The 17,717-nt window shown below is 41.4% G+C and overlaps 1 protein-coding gene across 1 annotated transcript in view; it reads right to left on the reverse strand.

The window, feature by feature from the left end:
• vash2 (vasohibin 2) overlaps window positions 1–17,510 on the reverse strand; it is a 170,552-nt gene extending 153,042 nt beyond the window's left edge. Inside the window, exon 1 of the mRNA XM_060831477.1 lies at window positions 17,034–17,510. Coding sequence (XP_060687460.1) covers window positions 17,034–17,321 — 288 coding nt within the window. The 5' untranslated portion in view covers window positions 17,322–17,510. The remainder of the gene's footprint in view (window positions 1–17,033) is intronic.
• Window positions 17,511–17,717: the final 207 nt, after the last annotated feature.

Genomic DNA, 17,717 nt, shown 5'->3' on the forward strand with positions numbered 1-17,717 from the left:
CTAAAGTGGTTTGCTGTTCCTTTACTCGGTATCTGAATTTTAATTAACCTAATCAACTCAGGTGGTTATGACAATCATTTTGGTGGATCACATTTCACATCATAAAACTCCAGCAGGGCTCCACAAAAAATATGATTCATACCTGACACATAGGAAGCAGGTTGTGGTCAGTAATCTCAGTAGGAGGTCCTCAGGGTACTGTCCTGGGCCCAACCATCTTTAACTGCTTTATCAATGGCCTTCCCTCTGTCATAAGCTCAGAGACAGGAATGTTTGCTGATGATTGTACAATGATCAGCACTCCTCAGATACCAAATCAAATGCAACAAGATCTGAACAATGTTTAGGCTTCGGCTGACAAGTGGCAAGTAAGGTTTGTGCCACAAAAATGCCTGGTAATGACTATCCTGAAGAAAGGCTTATGCCCGAAACGTCAATTTTCCTGCTCCTTGGATGCTGCCTGACCTGCTGTGCTTTTCCAGCAACACATTTTTTCAGCTCTGATCTCCAGCATCTGCAGTCCTCACTTTCTCCTGGCAATGACTATCTCCAAAAAGAGACAATTTAACCAACACCCCTTAACATTCAACAGTGTCACCATCACTGAATTCCCTACCAACTAGAAACTCAACTGGGCTCACTGCATTAAACAGACTGTCTACAAGAAGGCCAAAGGCTAGCAATTTTGTGGTGGGTAACTCACCTCCTGAATCCCCAAAACCTATCCCCCTTTCACAAGGCACAAGTGTGTTGGAATACTCCCCATTTATCTGAATGAATGCTGCTCCAATAATACGCAAGATGTTTGAAACCAATCTGGACAAAGCAGCCTGATTGATTGGCACCACATCCACAAGATCCACTCCCTCCACCACCAATGCTCAGTAGCAGCAGTGTGTACTACTACAAGTTGCACTGCACAAATGCACCAAAGATCCTCAGACAGCACCTTCCAAACCCATGACCACTTCATCTAGAAGGGCAAAGGCAGCAAATACACCATCACCTGCACATTCCCCTCCAAGCCACTCACCATCCTGACTTGGAAATATATTGCTGTTCCTTCACTGTCGCTGGATCAAAATCTTGGAATTCCCTCTACAAGGACATTGTGGGTTGACCCACAGCAGGTGGACTGCAATGGTCCAAGAAAACAGCTCACTACCAGTCAGTCAGACTGGCAATAAATACTGGCCAGCTAGTGACACCCATGTCCGATGAGTGAACATTAAAAAAAACATACCTTGTCCATCAATAATTAGATTTAAATATCGCTGAAAAATTCTAAATGAAGAAATATTGCAATTTAATGTTTTGTACAAAACCCCATTTTATCCAGACCATTTCCGTCTTCTGCATGATTTTTGTATCCTGTTGAGAACTATGGAAGATTACTCTGCTTCTTGTGAGCTTTTTACACCAATTTGCTGTTTTTTTAAAAAATGGTGTCACACTGAGTAAGCTTCTTAAAGAAATATTTTCAGTTGAATAATCAAAAAATTTTCCCTTCAAAACAATGTTTATAATAACTCTTCAATTTTTCCATGCTTATTGCTTGATTTTTACTGTTAGTTCTCCATTTTTAAAAAAAATCAGCATTCTTTTCTTTCAAAAAAAGATTCTCAGGTTTTTCCAGTATTTTTAAGCAATTGTTTCACCTTGCTTCTTTGAGACTCAGCTTGGTCCTCACATGAATTTTCACTGATTCCAGCTACTACAGGCAGGCCTAGTACTGCCATGACTCCTGCAACCTTCTCACTGCTGTCTGCTGAATATTGAAAGGTACACTCTCTCAGTTTTCCAAAATGAATTTTTTTCTTCATTCTTCTCCTCGGACGGTTACTGTTTGGTAAAACTGAAGATTGTTTCAGGCTGTGTCCACTGCTGCAGTTTAATTAAATCTTCAAATACTTCTGCTGCTATCTCACGAGACAGAGGTTCCCACCACTGCTTACAAGCTTATAATGTCAGGTGCCAGCCAATCGATATATTAGGAGTAGATGCACTGCCACTAATCATTCTTTTTGGTACTAGTTGAGCTAATGATAACAAGTAGCTACATAACATGCTAGACAAAAGACAGGCTAAATCTCAACAACAATGAGTGTTAATTACATGTTATTTAATTGCAAGTTACATTATGTCTAGGAAAGAAACAGAGAGCTTAGTGGCACAATGTAAAGACAACAATCTCTCCCTCAACATCAGCAAAACAAAGAAGCTCGTCATGAACTTCCGAGAGCAGAGTGGAGGACACGCCCCTGTCTGTATCAATGGTGTTGAGGTGGAGGTGGCCAAGAGCTTCAGGTTCCTTGGATGAAATATCACTAACAATCTGTCCTGGTCGATCATGTCGACACTACAGTCAAGAAAGTATACTAAAGTTTCTACTTCCTCAGAAGGCTAAGGAAATTTGGCATGTTCACAATGTCTCTTACCAATTTCTAAAGATGCACCATAGAAAGCATGCTGTCCTGATGCATCACTGCTTGGCATGGCACCTGCTCTGGCCAAATCTGCAAAAAATTAAGAGTTGTGAACGCAGCCCAGTCCATCATGAAAACCAACCTTCCTTTCATTGATTCTGTCTACATTTCTTGCTGCCTCAAGAAAGCTGCCAGCACAATTAAAGATCTACCCCATCCCGGTCATACCCTCTTCCACCCTCTTCCATTAGGAAGAAGATATGAAAGTTTGAAAACACATACCAATAGATTTAAGAACAGTTTCCTCCCCTCTGTTATCAGACTTATGAACGGATATCTCAGAACTTAAGAGTTGATCTTTCTCTGCACCTTCTCTGTAGCTGTAACATTATATTCTGCATTCTGTTCTATTACTCTGTTGTACGTATGGAGGGTATGATGAGGGGAAAAGTTGTTTGATGCTGGAGTTAATAACTTTAAAAGACTCCCACATGTCAGATGTAGATTTACTCTCAAACATCCATCCCCAATCTAACTCCTCCGGTTCCAGCCCAATACTGCTGTAATTAACCTCCCCTCAATTTAACACTATAGTGTTCAACAAGGTAGAAACATTTTACAATTGAACATATTCTTGACTGAAACAAATCAAATGTAACAATTGTCAATCTGCCCCAAGCATCTAATTAGAGTTGAACAAGAATGTGGTCTGTGTGGCCTTCAGTAAGGTGTTCAACAAGGTTCCACATGGCAGACTGGTTAGCAAGGTTAGATCACATGGAATAAAGAAAGAAGTAGCCATTTGAATACAGAACTGGCTCAACATAGAAGACGTGGGGTGGTAATGGAGGGTTAATTTTCAGACTGAAGGCCTGAACTGTGACCAGTGGAGTGCCACAAGGATCAGTGCTGTGTCCACTGCTTTTCGTCACTTATATAAAGGATTTGGATGTGAACATAGAATGGCAGCACAGTATGCTCAGTGGAGCAGGCAATGGTGGGAATTGAGGGAAATGCAAGTGCAATTATTGTGGCAGAGACTGGGCAAAGCAAGTAAGGTGGAGGTAATCAACACTTTAGGTCTGGGCAGCAGTTTAGGTACGTGCAGATCAATTCACATCATCATCAATTACACATATAGAAACAGAAAGAAAACTTGAAAATATTTAACAAAATCTGAAAAGAGCAGTTGGGAGTTTGGGTTGTCCTGATTACTAAGTATGCAGAAAGTCTTGAGGTCCAAAATTGGTATGAGACATCAAGGCAAGTGAATCTCTTTTCAAAGAGAGTGGGCCTATTTGGTAGTGGAAATCCTGAGTTAAGTGCAGGAGAGCAATTATCCTCTTAGTTTTAGTGGCAAGTAAGCACGGATGTATCAGGCGAGAACAGATCCTATGAGATTGCAATGTTACCACAGTTGAATAGCTTGATAGAACCTCCAGTGTCTGTGGAACAACAACAACAATCGCTACCATCATTCAAATAAAACTGGATATAAAGGAAGGAATTGGCGGAGGAGGAAGAAAGTATCGGGAACAAAATTAGATGTGTGTAGGTATTGCACAGGCACTAATCACATGTACAAAGTGATGCAGGCAATACACAAACTTCATGCTAGCTGTAGCCAGCATCAAATCCGATGCGGAGTGGCTGCATAGTTCAGCAGGGGCTCAGGCCAGCACCATATAAATTAGTTTGCGCTACAGCATTTTAAGTGAGACAAATCCTTTTAAAAGCAAGGTGCATTCTGAGCAAATAGAAGACAAGACAAAGTCTGGAGGAAGCAACCAAAAAGGTGCAAAGGTCAGGGAATGTATGTCAGATGGGGCCAGCAGCTGCTGAAAACAAAGCATTAAGGAAATAGTGGGAGCGGATGCCCATGGTAGTCAATGCCACCTGAGGCCCAGCTGCCCTGCAGTTGCCTTTGCCTAGTTTAGTACTCTAACAGAGTGCTTCCCCAATAGGTACACCTGCAAGGCCAGCACCAAAGACATAAACTGGGATAACTGCTACAGTTTTGTACTGTTTATTGTGTGTGCAATTGATCAGATTCTGCACTGCGGGGGTAGTGTGCTAACCATATGTATGTTGTATCTGCAGGGCAGACAATAAACACAAGAGAAACTCAGCAGGTCTGGCAGCATCAGTGGAGAGACAAACAGAGTCAACTTTGAGTCTGAAATGACTCTTCTCACAGTAACAAACAATGCTGTCTCAACATTTAGTGCCTAGATTTCTAGACTTTGCTAAACATTTACAATCTCCTCCAATTACACACTAATGACAACTGAACAAGAACTGGTAGAAAGTGATAAACCAAATTAATGAAGATGCTTTTAATTTGTCATCAATGGTCAGGATTCCTCATGTCGCTGAGCATATGTAGTTCTGCACGTTTAATAAATTATGTTAAGTAAGTTGAAAGTGGCAAATGGTGAGTCACCTTCGGGTTAGGTGCTGACTGATGGCATGAAGGCCTATGCTGCAAATTTCCAATATAGGCTTGGAACACCACCCTAATGGCCTTAACCCTGTGATGCAAAGTGTGGGCTCTGCTAGAAGTGGATAACAACAGCAAAGACGCCATTTTTCCTTGCACTCACCACACCAAAACTACTAGCTATACAGAGCCAAATTTGCAACTTCTACGTTTGTAACTTATTTTATCTGCATAAAGATTTATAAACAATGTAGAAGTGCATTCCACTTTGTAATACCTGTACAAATGATAACTGTCATGTTACACTGCAAATACTTGATATTGTAACTTTCCTCATCTCTTGATTAAACTCTGCTAGTGTTTCAGGATTGTTGAACAAAATCAAAATGTGAAGAAAAGCAAAACTTGTTCAACAAAGGATTGAAATTCATTTCTCTGAAGATGACTACAAAGTGGGAGTTGAAGTAAAAACAAATCGTGTTCCTACACTCACTCATCATGATTGAACGATCTGAATTTTTTTGCCTGGTAGTGCTCATTATGAAGAGTGTCCCACAATAATATTTGAATGATCAGAAAACTCAGATGCTACTTAAATGATGATTCTTTACTCGATCATTACTGATGCTGAAAATACGTTTGTAGTATTCAGAGGATGTACATTAGATATGTAACCATATCAGTTTGTTTTTATTCCGCACAATCCAGTCATCTCATTTCTTTATAAACGACTGATTTCCAGTAATTCCCAAAAAATTGCCCACGTCCCATAGTAAACGCGGTTTCCACATCCAGAAAACCCTGAATTATTTCTCAATTAGACTGTAATGAATCGCTCCATAATCTAAAATGTGATCAAACATTGCTAATCAATTCTGCTGTACAGTGCACAATGCTGACCCAATCTCTTTCCACGCTGCTGCTGCAGTAAAAATATATCCCAAATCAGTAGAAAGCTTGATAAATATCCAAGGTTCAGGCAGTCATACGTAACAGCATCTTACATAATCTTGCTCCTATTTACAGTTTCAGCAAGAAATTTACCTTTCCGTCACCTTATGCTCCATCGTAAACATATAAATTCATTCAAATACAGTAGCTCATTAGTCTAACTAGATCAGTAGCCTAAATAAACTGGAAGGAAAAATAATTGGCTGCTAAAGAAATGCATGCAGAGGGTGAAATCATCCCAGGTCACAGTAGACAAGGAAAGTGGATGGTCATTGGGACAGACATATACCCGACACCTTTCTATTTCCACTGAAGAAAGTTCTGGGCAGGAATCCACAAGCAACCTTTCCAGTATTCCACCTCCAGATCCAATCCTCAAGTGAACAATTAATAGCTACTCAAGGATTGCTTGGAACCGACCTCCCCTTGAGCTCCAATTTCCTCAACCCAAGTAGGACAACTGAAAGATGGCAAGAATGAACATAATCTTGCAAAAGCTACATGTCAGTTGGAGATGGGGTGGTCCCTTAATCTGTGCTAACATATGCAAGATTAAGTACATGGACATCAGACAAAGTGCATGTCCCCTTCCTCACCCGACTTCTGACATTCTTCCCACCCTGTCTCCCTCCAGTGCTAACACAACCCACCTTCGTATTTGGATGCTGCTCCGGGAGTCTTGGGGATACTGCACTAGCAGCAGCCAGACCTTCCTTCGTTGTTCTGTTCAGATGGAAAGGTTTGTCAAGAAAAGACTTATGGCTGACATATACTGGTGTAACCCTTCTTGTATGTGCCAGTACATTCATTACTAAGTGTTGCTGGTTTTTCTTGCTGGATGGTGTGTTCTGGAACTATCAGCAACTCCAGGCAGCAGGGCATTCCATGCCAACTTAGCAGGAAGATCCACTGGTGTCCAACAAGTGCCTACAAGGATCTGATGGACACGGGATCCTGCAGATCTGCTGACTAGGAGTGAACGAGGGTGTGTTGATGATTTGTAGGCAGCACAAGACACACCTACCAAACAAAAATGATTCCACCCATAGTGGGAATTGTTCAAATAGGACATGGTCAGGATACATAAAGGAATCATTCCCACAACTAACAGAGAAGCTACAGCAAAGGTTAGAATTCCTTAAATGGTAGTGTTTTTAAAATAATAAAAATGTAAATGTGACTCGAAAAAAAAGGGAGGATGTGTGACAAATCTAAAGCTGACAATGCTAAGGAAAATCGACTGGAATATATTAAAATATACAAAAACACAGAAACATTAATGAGGGGCATTAAGAAACAAGGTATAATGAAGAGGGTGCCATCTGTAAAGGATCATTTTTTTTTGGAAGCAGAGTTTCATCTCAAACCTTTTCCGTGCCACCCTCAGACAGGCTCTACATTTCTCCAAAAACAAGTAATAGTTCTTAAAGGAAAATTCAGACCAAAAGGAAGATAACATGGAGCTTCTGAGCATTTTTAAGATCATTTCATATGAAACGTTCTTGAGCTTCCACGATATTCTTCCTCATGTCAGTGATCTGGACTGGCAGCTTAACTTTGAGCTAGAGGCAACCTCCAGAGACAGACAAATGCATCTACGGAATTTCTAAATCAAAGTCAGTGTCAAATACACATTCCACTACTATGTTCCCTTGTTATTAGCTTGAATGAGTGTAGATTCACATATCATCCAGGTCTTGCACTCTGAATGAATGCCTTGCCAAGGACAATCAGATAAGTTAAATTGTCAACTTGCAGATCAAATGCACCCAAACTGCAGATCCTCTCAGCTCTGGTGTCATATTATAAATAAAAAGATAATGCTTTCATCCAACGTAATTACTTCAGCCGTGTTCTTTTCCTGTGTTATAATGTTTAAAACTGCTTTTAAAAGATACTTGATTTAATTAGTATTGTTTTACAAATGACTGGCATCTTAAAAATAGATAGTTTCTGAGTATATTACACAGTGATGTCAGGTGATCAGAGAGTCAGCAAGCATGGAGGATGATTAGTCCCATCTGTAACTGATCTAACTGAATCATTTGAGGAGGTAACTAGCATACTGAATAGTGTCTAAATGCTGAACTTTGAGAAGATATTTAATAAGGGGCAACACAGCATTTTCCAAATAAGTCACAAAGCCACAAGATGTGTGTCTGGCTATTAATACTGTTACAAGGCACTCAAGAACAAGGTGCAGTGTTAAGTACTGGATTGCCAGACTAGGCAAACTGTTCCAGTACAGATACAACAGTCATCTTACACTATAAAGTAGAAAATTAGCTAAGTGTAACCTATCCACAAATAAACAAGGGCAAATCCAATCCAGGCAACTATTACCCCATTCGTCTACGCTTAGGTAACAGTGATGGGAAGGTGACCCTGAAGGAAATCCTGCCTACCGATGCCCAGTTTGTTTTCTGCTAGGGCCATTTGGCTTCAGGCCTCATTACAGTCTTTATTCAAAGGTGAATAAAAGAGCTGGATTCAAGGTGGGCAGGAGGTGTGGGGGATGGATGTGAGAGGGACTGTCCACGGCATCAAGACAGCATTTGGCCAAATGCTTCATAAAGGATCCTTAGTAAGATTGAAGTCAATGGGAGTAAGTGTAACAATCCTATGGCTTTAAGAGGTGCATTTTGTCCTGTGCTTTTTTTTAATGCAGAGAGGTATGAGCGATCTGCTCCAAAGCCAATAAAGTAAACAACGTGTGAACCCTGGAGTTTCTTTTTAAAGTTGGAACAATAGAAGCAGCCTGAATGGGTGGGGTCAGGCTCCCACAGAACCAGGATTTTAGTTTAGTTTTCTCCTTCAATAGCAGTTGCTGGGTCTAGAAGCTGGATATAGAAGCTCTAATTCCTCTCTCTGTTACAGCTAAAAGCTGGGATACTCTTCCTGCTGCGATAATTGCATATGAGACAACCTATTTTGCTGAATTTACCTTTGCAGGAATGTGTTTATGGTATGGTACTATATTGGAACAGTTAAATAGCGGTATTTAATATATGTTATTTTGTTAAGCGTTTCGGTAGAGATACAGTTAATCCAATTCTTTTATGTTTATGCTATCTGTATTTTAATTATAGTGAATGAATACTGTGTACTTTCTTTCAAATTGGTAGTTTGACTAACCCAATTGCAGGGAGAAAGTGAGGACTACTGATGTTGGAGGTCAGAGTTCAAGAGTGTAGTGCTGGAAAAGCACAGCCAAGCAGGCAGCATCTGAGCAGCAGGAGAATCAACATTTCAGGCATTCCTGATGAAGAGCTTATGCCTGAAATGTCAATTCTCCTGCTTCTCGGATGATGCCTGACCAGCTATTTTCTTCCAGCACCACACTCTTCAACTCCAATCCAACTGCATCCAAAACACAACATCTTACATTTACCTTTAGAATAAGAAAAAAAGTTAGAACCTAGACTATCTTCTTATCATATATGTGGGGTTTTGGTCTGTTCCACAACAGGAAGGGAAACAAACTTTCCCTTAGTTGGAATCATACGGATCATAAAGAAAGATGGTTATGGTTGTCAGAGGTCCATCATCACCAATCTAGGACATTTCTGCAGGAATTCCTCAACGTCTTGACTTTCTCATTACCAAATCACCTGTGGTACCTTTTCACTTATTAACCACCACCAATAGGTCAGTGAGGGAGAGGCAGGGAGAGGCAGGGAGATGGAGAGAGGATTTAATCAAAATGGAGTTGGAAGGGAAGATAAAGCATTGACTCTGAAGAGATTTAAAGTAAGTTCCTCATGGTACTGTCTTGGGTCCAACATCAGCTGGTTCCCTCCAGTAGAACGACAGAAGTAGGTGTGTTCACAAATGATTGGTGCTCATGCCAATTGAAACTCTTTGGATAGTGAAGCAGCCCATGCCCACATGCAAAACGACCTGGACAACATTCAGGCTTGGTTTATTAAGTGGTAACAAACATTCATGCCACAAGTTTATCAGGCAATCACTACCTTCAACAATATATTCTCACCACTTTTGTTAGATATTCAACATGATTATCTACACTGAAGTCCCTCACCATCAACATCTATGAGTTACCAGAAACTTTATGGACCAGTTACATAAATATTGTGGCTGCACAAACAAATCAGAGGTTGACAATTCTATGGTGAGTAACTCAACTCCCAATTTTCCAAAGCCCTTCCACCATCTTCGAGACACAATCCAGGAGTGCGATGGAATGCATTCCATTTTCGTGGAGGAGTGCAGCTCCAACAACACTCAAGAAGCTCAATACCTTCTAGGACAAAACAGCTTAGTTGACTGACATCCCATCTACCAACTTAAACATTTATTTCTTGCAAGGTTGCAAGTTGTCTGCTATGTGTGCTATTTGCAAGATGGCAAGGATCTTTTGACTGCACTTTCTAAACCTGTGACTTATATTACCTTGATGACCAAAGGTTGGGAGTATTCCCTCTGAGTATTCCCATCAGTCTTCAGTTTTTTATTTTTCAGATTTGCAGCAGTCATAATATATTACTTTTGTATTCCAATTGCTCAAGACATTGGTCTCCCATCTTCTATCCTCCATAAACTTGAGTCCATCCAAAACCTAGCTGCCTATGTCGTAATTTGTCCCCATTCTTATTCAGCTTTCAAACCTGGTTCTCACTGACATACATTGGCCAGTGGGTCAAGCAACGTCTCAATTTTAATAATCTCATCTTCATTTTCAACTCTTTTCATAGCCTTTTTCTTTCCCATCTCTGGAATCCCATCCACAATGCCACAAAATGTCTACACTCATCTAATTTTCGCCAGTTCAGAAATCTCAATTCTACATAGATCATAGAATGTTACAGTGCAGCACAGGCCCTTTGGACCTAGATGTTGTGCCAACCTGCAAGGTCCATCTAACCTACAACGTTCCATTACTATCCATATGTATGTCCAATGCCTATTAAATGCCTTTAAAGCAAGTCTACTAATGTTGCAGGCAAGCTTTTCCAATCCCCTACTACTCTCTGAGTAAAGTAACTACCTCTGATATCTGTGCTAAATCTATCACCCCTCAATTTAAAGCTATTTCCCCTCGTGTTAGCCATCACCATCAAAGGAAAAAGGTTTGTACTGTCCACCCTTTCTGACCCTCTGATTATCTTATATGTCTCAATTAAGTCACCTCTCAACCTTCTTCTCTCCAATGAAAACAGCCTCAGTTCCCTCAGCCTTTCCTCGTAAGACCTTCCCTTCCATACCAGGCACCATCCTACTAAATCTCCTCCGAACCTTTTCCAAAGCTTCCACATCCTTCCTATAATGCGGTGACCAGAACTGCACAAAATATGCCAGGTGTGGCCTTACAAGTGTCTTGTACAGCTGAAACATGACCTCTTGGCTCTGAAACTCAATCCCCTTAACAATAAATGCTAACATATGCCTTCTTAACAATCCTACCAACCTGGGTGACAACTTTCAAGGATCCATGTACCTGGACACCGAGATCTCTCTGTTCATCTACACTGCCATGAATTTTACCAATAGCTAGTACTCTGCCTTCCTGTTACTTCTTCCAAAGTGAACTACCTCACACTTTTCCACATTAAACTCCATTTGCCATTTCTCAGCACAGCTCTGCAACTTATCTATATCCCTCTGTCACTCACATTTTTTGGCACTATCCACAACTCTGCCTACCTTAGGGTCATCTGCAAATTTACTCACCCATCCTTCTACGCCCACTTCCAGATCATTTATCAAAACGACAAACAGTAGTAGCCCCAAAACAGATCCTTGCGGCACAACACTGGTAACTGAGCTCCAAGATGAACATTTGCCATCAATCAGCACCCGCTGTCTTCTTTCAGCTAGCCAATTTCTGATCCAAACCACTAAATCATCCTCAATCCTTATTTTATGCAATAGCCTACCATGTGGAACCTATCAAACGCCTTACTGAAATCCATATCCACAACATCAATCATTTGACCTTCATCCACCTGTTTGGTCAACTTCTTGAAGAACTCAATGAGGTTAGTGAGGAATGACCTAGCCTTCACAAAACAGTGTTAACTATCCCTAATTAAATTATTCCTTTCCAGATGATTATATATCCTCTCTGTTACAACCTTTTCCAAAACCTTACCCTCAACCGAAGTAAGGCTTACTGGCCTATAATTACCAGGATTGTCCCAATTCCCCTTCCTAAACAAGGGAACAACATTTGCTATCCTCCAGTCTTCTGGCACTAGTCCTATCAATAATGATGACATAAAGATCAAAGCCAAAGTCTCTGCCATCTCCTCCCTGGCTTCCCAGAGAATCCAAGGCATAAATCCCATCCGGCCGAGGTCTTATCTACTTTCAGATCTTCCAAAATTGCTAAAATCTCCTTATTGGAGAAAGTGAAGACTGCAGATGCTGGAGATCAGAGCTGAAAATGTATTGCTGGAAAAGGGCAGCAGGTCAGGCAGTGTCCAAAAAGCAGGAGAATCGACGTTTCGGGCATGAGCCCTTCTTCAGGAATGAGCCCTTCTTCATTCCTGAAGAAGGGCCCATGCCCAAAACATCGATTCTCCTGCTCCTTGGATGCTGCCTGACCTGCTGTGCTTTTCCAGCAACATATTTTCAAAATCTCCTTATTGTCAACCTCAATCCCATCTAATCTAGGAGCCTATATCTCCATCTTCTCACTAACACTGCCCTTTTCCAATGTGAATACTGATGAAAAGTATTCATTAAGTGCTTCCCCTATGTCCTCAGATTCCACACACAACTTTCCACTACCATCTTTGATTGGCCCCAATCTAATTCTAATCATTCTTTTATTCCTGGTATACCTATAGAAGGCTTTGGGGTTTTCCTTGATCCTATCCGCCAACAATTTCTCATGCACCCTCCTGGCTCTTCTTAGCCCATGCTTTAGATTTTTCTTCTGGCTAACTTATAAACCTCCAGCCCCCTAACTGAACCATCACTCCTCATCCTCACATAAGCCTTCATCTTCTTCTTGAAAAGAGCTTCAACTTCTTTCGTAAACCATGGTTCCCTCTCTTGACAACTACCTCCCTGCCTGACAGGTATATACGTATCAAGGACCCACAGTGGCTGTTCCGTGAATAAGCGCCACATTTCAACAGTGTCCATCCCTGCAGTTTCCTTCCCCATGCTATGCATCCTAAACCTTGCCTAATCACATCATAATTGCCTTTCTCCGCAGTATATGCCTATCCCTGCCTATTGCTATTGTAAACATAACTGAATTACGGTCACTATTACCAAAGTGGTTACCTACCTCCAATTCTAACACATGGCGGGGTTCATTCCCCAGTACCAAATCTATTATAGCATCGCCACTGTGTCAGAAAACCCTCCTGCATACATTGAACACAACCTGATCCATTTAAACTACTTGAACTATAGTATTCCCAGTCAATATTGGAGAAGTTAAAGTCCCCCATGAGAACTACCCTGTTACTATCGCTCCTATTGAGAATCATCTTTGCTATCCTTTCCTCTACATCCCTGGAACAAATTGGAGGCCTATAGAAAACTCCCAACAGGGTGGCCTCTCCTTTCCTGTTTCTAACCTCAGCCCAAACTATCTCAGTGGATGACTCCTCAAACGTTATCTCAGCTGCTGTAACACTACCCTGTAACACTAATAATGCCACAAGCCCCACTTTTACCATCTTCTCTGTTCTTGCTGAAACATGTAAATCCCAGGATCTGTAGCAACCATTCCTGTCCCTCCTCTAGCCATGTCTCTGAAATGATCACAACATCAAAATCCCAGTTACCAACCCATGCTGCAAGTTCACCCACCTGATTCCGGATGCTCCTGGCATTGAAATACACACATTTCAAACCAACATCCTGATTGTCTGTGGCCTCGCGCGACCTTGTAAACCTATCCCTGACCTCACTACCCTCAAGCCTCCTGTACACTGGAACTACAATTCAAGTTCCCATTTCCCCTGCTGCATTAGCTTAAACCTACCTGAATTGGATTAGATTAGATTAGATTACTTACAGTGTAGAAACAGGCCCTTCGGCCCAATAAGTCCACACCGACCCGCCGAAGCGTAACCCACCCATACATATACCCCTTACCTAACACTATAGGCAATTTAGCATGGCCAATTCACCTGACCCGCACATCTTCGGACCGTGGGAGGAAACCGGAGCACCCGGAGGAAACCCACGCAGACACGGGGAGAACGTGCAAATTCCACACAGTCAGTCGCCTGAGGCGGGAATTCAACCAAGGTCCCTGGCGCTGTGAGGCAGCAGTGCTAACCACTGTGCCACTGTGCCACCTAATTGTATTAGCCCTCCCCTCCAAGAATATTGGTACCCCTCTGGTTCAGGTGAAGATTATCCTTTTTTTTATTAGATTCCTTATAGTGCAGAAACATGCCCTTCGGCCCAACTAGTCCACATTGATCCTCCGAAGAGTAACCCACCCAGATCCATTTCCCTCTGACTAATGTATCTAACACTATGGGCAACTTGGGATGACCAATTCACCTGACCTGCACATCTTTGGACTGTGGGAGGAAACCGGAGCACCTGGAGGAAACCATGCAGACACAGGGAAGAATGTGCAAACTCCACACAGTCACCCAAGGCTGGAATCGAACCTGGGACCCTGCTGCTGTGAGGCAGTAGTGCAAACCACTGAGCCACCATGCCACCCCGTGTTAGTAAAGGTCCCACCTTCCCCAAAAAGAGCTCCAATTACCAAGAATTCAAAACCCTCCCTCCTGCACCATCCTGCAGCCATGTGTTCAGCTCCACTCACTCCCTGTTCCTCACTTCAGATCTTCAGCATCCACAGTTCTTTGTTTGATTCTGGTAGTATAGCAGAGTTATGTATTATCAGTATACATTGGCAATGAGTTTTCAGATGATTTTGTCCAGGAGCAGCAGGTAGATATGAAATAGGACAGACCAAATAGGATGAATTCAAAGGAGATTCAGCAGATATAAAGAGGCTTTAACATAGTGAAAACATTTATGTGGAACATAGGATGCATGTGGATGACACAAAATTGTGGTATGGTGGATTGAAGAAGGTTATTTAAGGGTACAATGGGTTCTTGATCAGTTGGGCTAGTGGATTGACAAGTGGCAGATGGAGTTTAATGCAAGTAAATGTGAGATGTTGGTAAGACAAACCAGGTCAGGACTTACACAGTTAATAGTAGGGCCCTGCAGAGTGTCATCAAACAGAGAAACCTAGGCATCCAGGTACATAGTTCCTTAAAAGTGGCATTACATGTGCACAGGGTGTGAAGATGTCATTTAGGACAACTGCCTTCATTGGTCAGAGCATTGAATATGGGAGTTGAGACTTCATTTTGCGGCTGTACAGGACACTAATAAGGCCACTTTTGGAGTACTGCATACAGTTCTGGTCACCCTGCTATTGGAAGGATGTTATTAAACTGGAAAGGGTATGGGAAATATTTACAAAAATGTTAGCAAAACTGGAGGATTTGAGTTAAGAAAGGCTGGACACGCTGGGACTTTTTTCCCCCTGAAGTGTAGGAGATTGAGGGGTGACCTTTTAAAGGTTTATAAAATCATGACAGGTATAGACATGTGAATAGCCAAGATCTTTTCCTTTAGGTAGGGGAGTCCAAAACTAGAGACCATAAGGTTTAAGGTGAGATGGGAAAGGTTTAAAGGGATCCTGTGTGGCAACTTTTTCACATGGGGTTATGCATATGGGGGATGAACTGCCAGAGGCAATGGTACAGGTGCTTACAATAACAACATTTAAAAGACATTTGGACAGGTACATGGACAGGAAAGGCTGAGAGGGATATCGGGCAAGTGCAGGCAAAAGGAACTGGTTTAGCTTGGATGATCGCATGGATAAAACAGATTGAAGGGTCTGTTTCTGTGACTTCAATGGATCATTATCAGGTGAAATTTTATACTTAACCATATTGAAATATTAGGACAAATAACCAAAACCTTGGCTGAAGAGACAGATTAAAGGACCAACTTAAATGTAGGAAAATGCTACAGGGAAGTTTAAGGAGGAAATTTCAGAGCTTAGGATATAGGCAAAACCACCAACAATGGAGCAGTAACAACGGGTTGTTCAAGAAGCCAGAATTGGAGGTGTAGAGACCTTGAAGAGTTGTAGGGCTGGAGGGGTTTAGAGATTGGACAGGATGAGGTCACAGAGGGACAGACCCCAGAGATAAAAATGTAGAAAGAGAAGCCATTATAGTGGATGATTTCTAGCTATGACTGGTCAAAATTCAATATTTCTTGCATAATACTCCCTTCCATTTTTAATTGACCTAAAATTTCTCATCAAATTAAATAAAAACAGAGCAAAGATTAAGTGTTCGGTTTCAAATATACATTCAACACAGCCAACACTCAGCGTATTAACTTAAATGCAAAATTTTAAATGCAAAGCTTCACTTTAGTTCCTCACAGTAAACACTATATTTGAAAAAGGAAACATTTGATAACAGCTAATTCCAAGGCTCACAATTCAGACTGGACAAAATAGGCGAATTGATTAACTATGCTTTAATAACAGTTGTGACCAGTTGGCAGACCAGGGAAGCAAATTAAACTATATATGGTCATACACAACTAGATTAGTAACTCAAACTAATCCCTTAAGAATTATATGTTCACAACTAAAAAAAATCAATGTGAAGAACACAGATTGTGTTGCTAACGTATTGTTTTGCCAACACTGTATGTCTCTGGGTGAATGAACCCGCTGGTAAACCTTGTTTTGCTTATTTGAAGGTAATACATGTATATGCTACCACTAAGGTAATTGTGTCGTGAACATATTTTATTACACTTTTAGAATAGCTATTTAAGACAAAGTTCATGGACAATATTTTAAACTGTCTCAAAATATCATACTTTGTTCTAACTTTATTGAAGTGACTTTAAAAAGCCACACAAAGGCTTATATTGGCTATATAAAAACGAGGGCGAAACACATGAGATATCAGGAACATTCATTCGGGTTTGCCGTTTCTCTAATCGACAAAACATTCAATGCCAAATTTATCAATTTTTAACCTAAGTGACGAATTTCTGGTCAGGAATTCTGTAATATATACTAAGTAAATTCGATTCTCACCACCAAAAAAAATTATACAGTGTCCAAATCGCGTGCGTATTCCCACACTGAAAAATATGCGAAACACTTATGATAGAAGCACTATATATATATATAAGCTGTACAGGCAATCACTCACCCGGGGTATAAATGCAGCTTTTCGTATACTCTCCTCCATCTCTTTCCCTCCTGGGTGTATTTTAGCCACATGCGCCCACATTCTTTGCCAAGTACGCTCATCAATCGGGAAACCACTTTTATTCACATAGAAAAGCACTCCACCATCTTTCTCGTCTTCTTCTCCGGAAGATTTGCTGGCATTATTACCCGACGCTGTTACCGGGTTTGCACCTGTAGTGTTAGCAGCCTTTGATCTGGTTTGCTTGCCTACTTTAACACCAACGCTCTTGCCACTGACGCCTGTCATGCTGTTGTATCTTGCCCTCGGATTCCCTTTCGCTGCCCTTTTAAATACTATGCTTATCTACGTGGGATTCATCGCAGTGATATTATTCTAATTGATTGCTTCCAGATTCACTGAAATTGCTGCCTCAGCAATCCCCATGCTGTCGGTCCGACTCTCCCCTGCCCGATGATAGCAGCAGCTTCATTTTGTTACTCCGTTACCCAGCAGTCGGTAAGTTTCACTCGTCCGTATTGGCTGAGCCTGCGGGTAATGGGCGTGGGCACGGGTCATTTCTGCCATCTCATTGGCTGCTGCTATGGAATACAGCAACAGTAATAACATCTGCCACGATTCTATTGGCTAACATCGCATTGTAGGGCGGGGCTAAGCGCGAATAAATCAAAATACATTAAGCTC

This window comes from Hemiscyllium ocellatum, chromosome 10, assembly GCF_020745735.1.
Source record: "Hemiscyllium ocellatum isolate sHemOce1 chromosome 10, sHemOce1.pat.X.cur, whole genome shotgun sequence".
Classification (NCBI taxonomy): Eukaryota; Metazoa; Chordata; class Chondrichthyes; order Orectolobiformes; family Hemiscylliidae; genus Hemiscyllium; species Hemiscyllium ocellatum.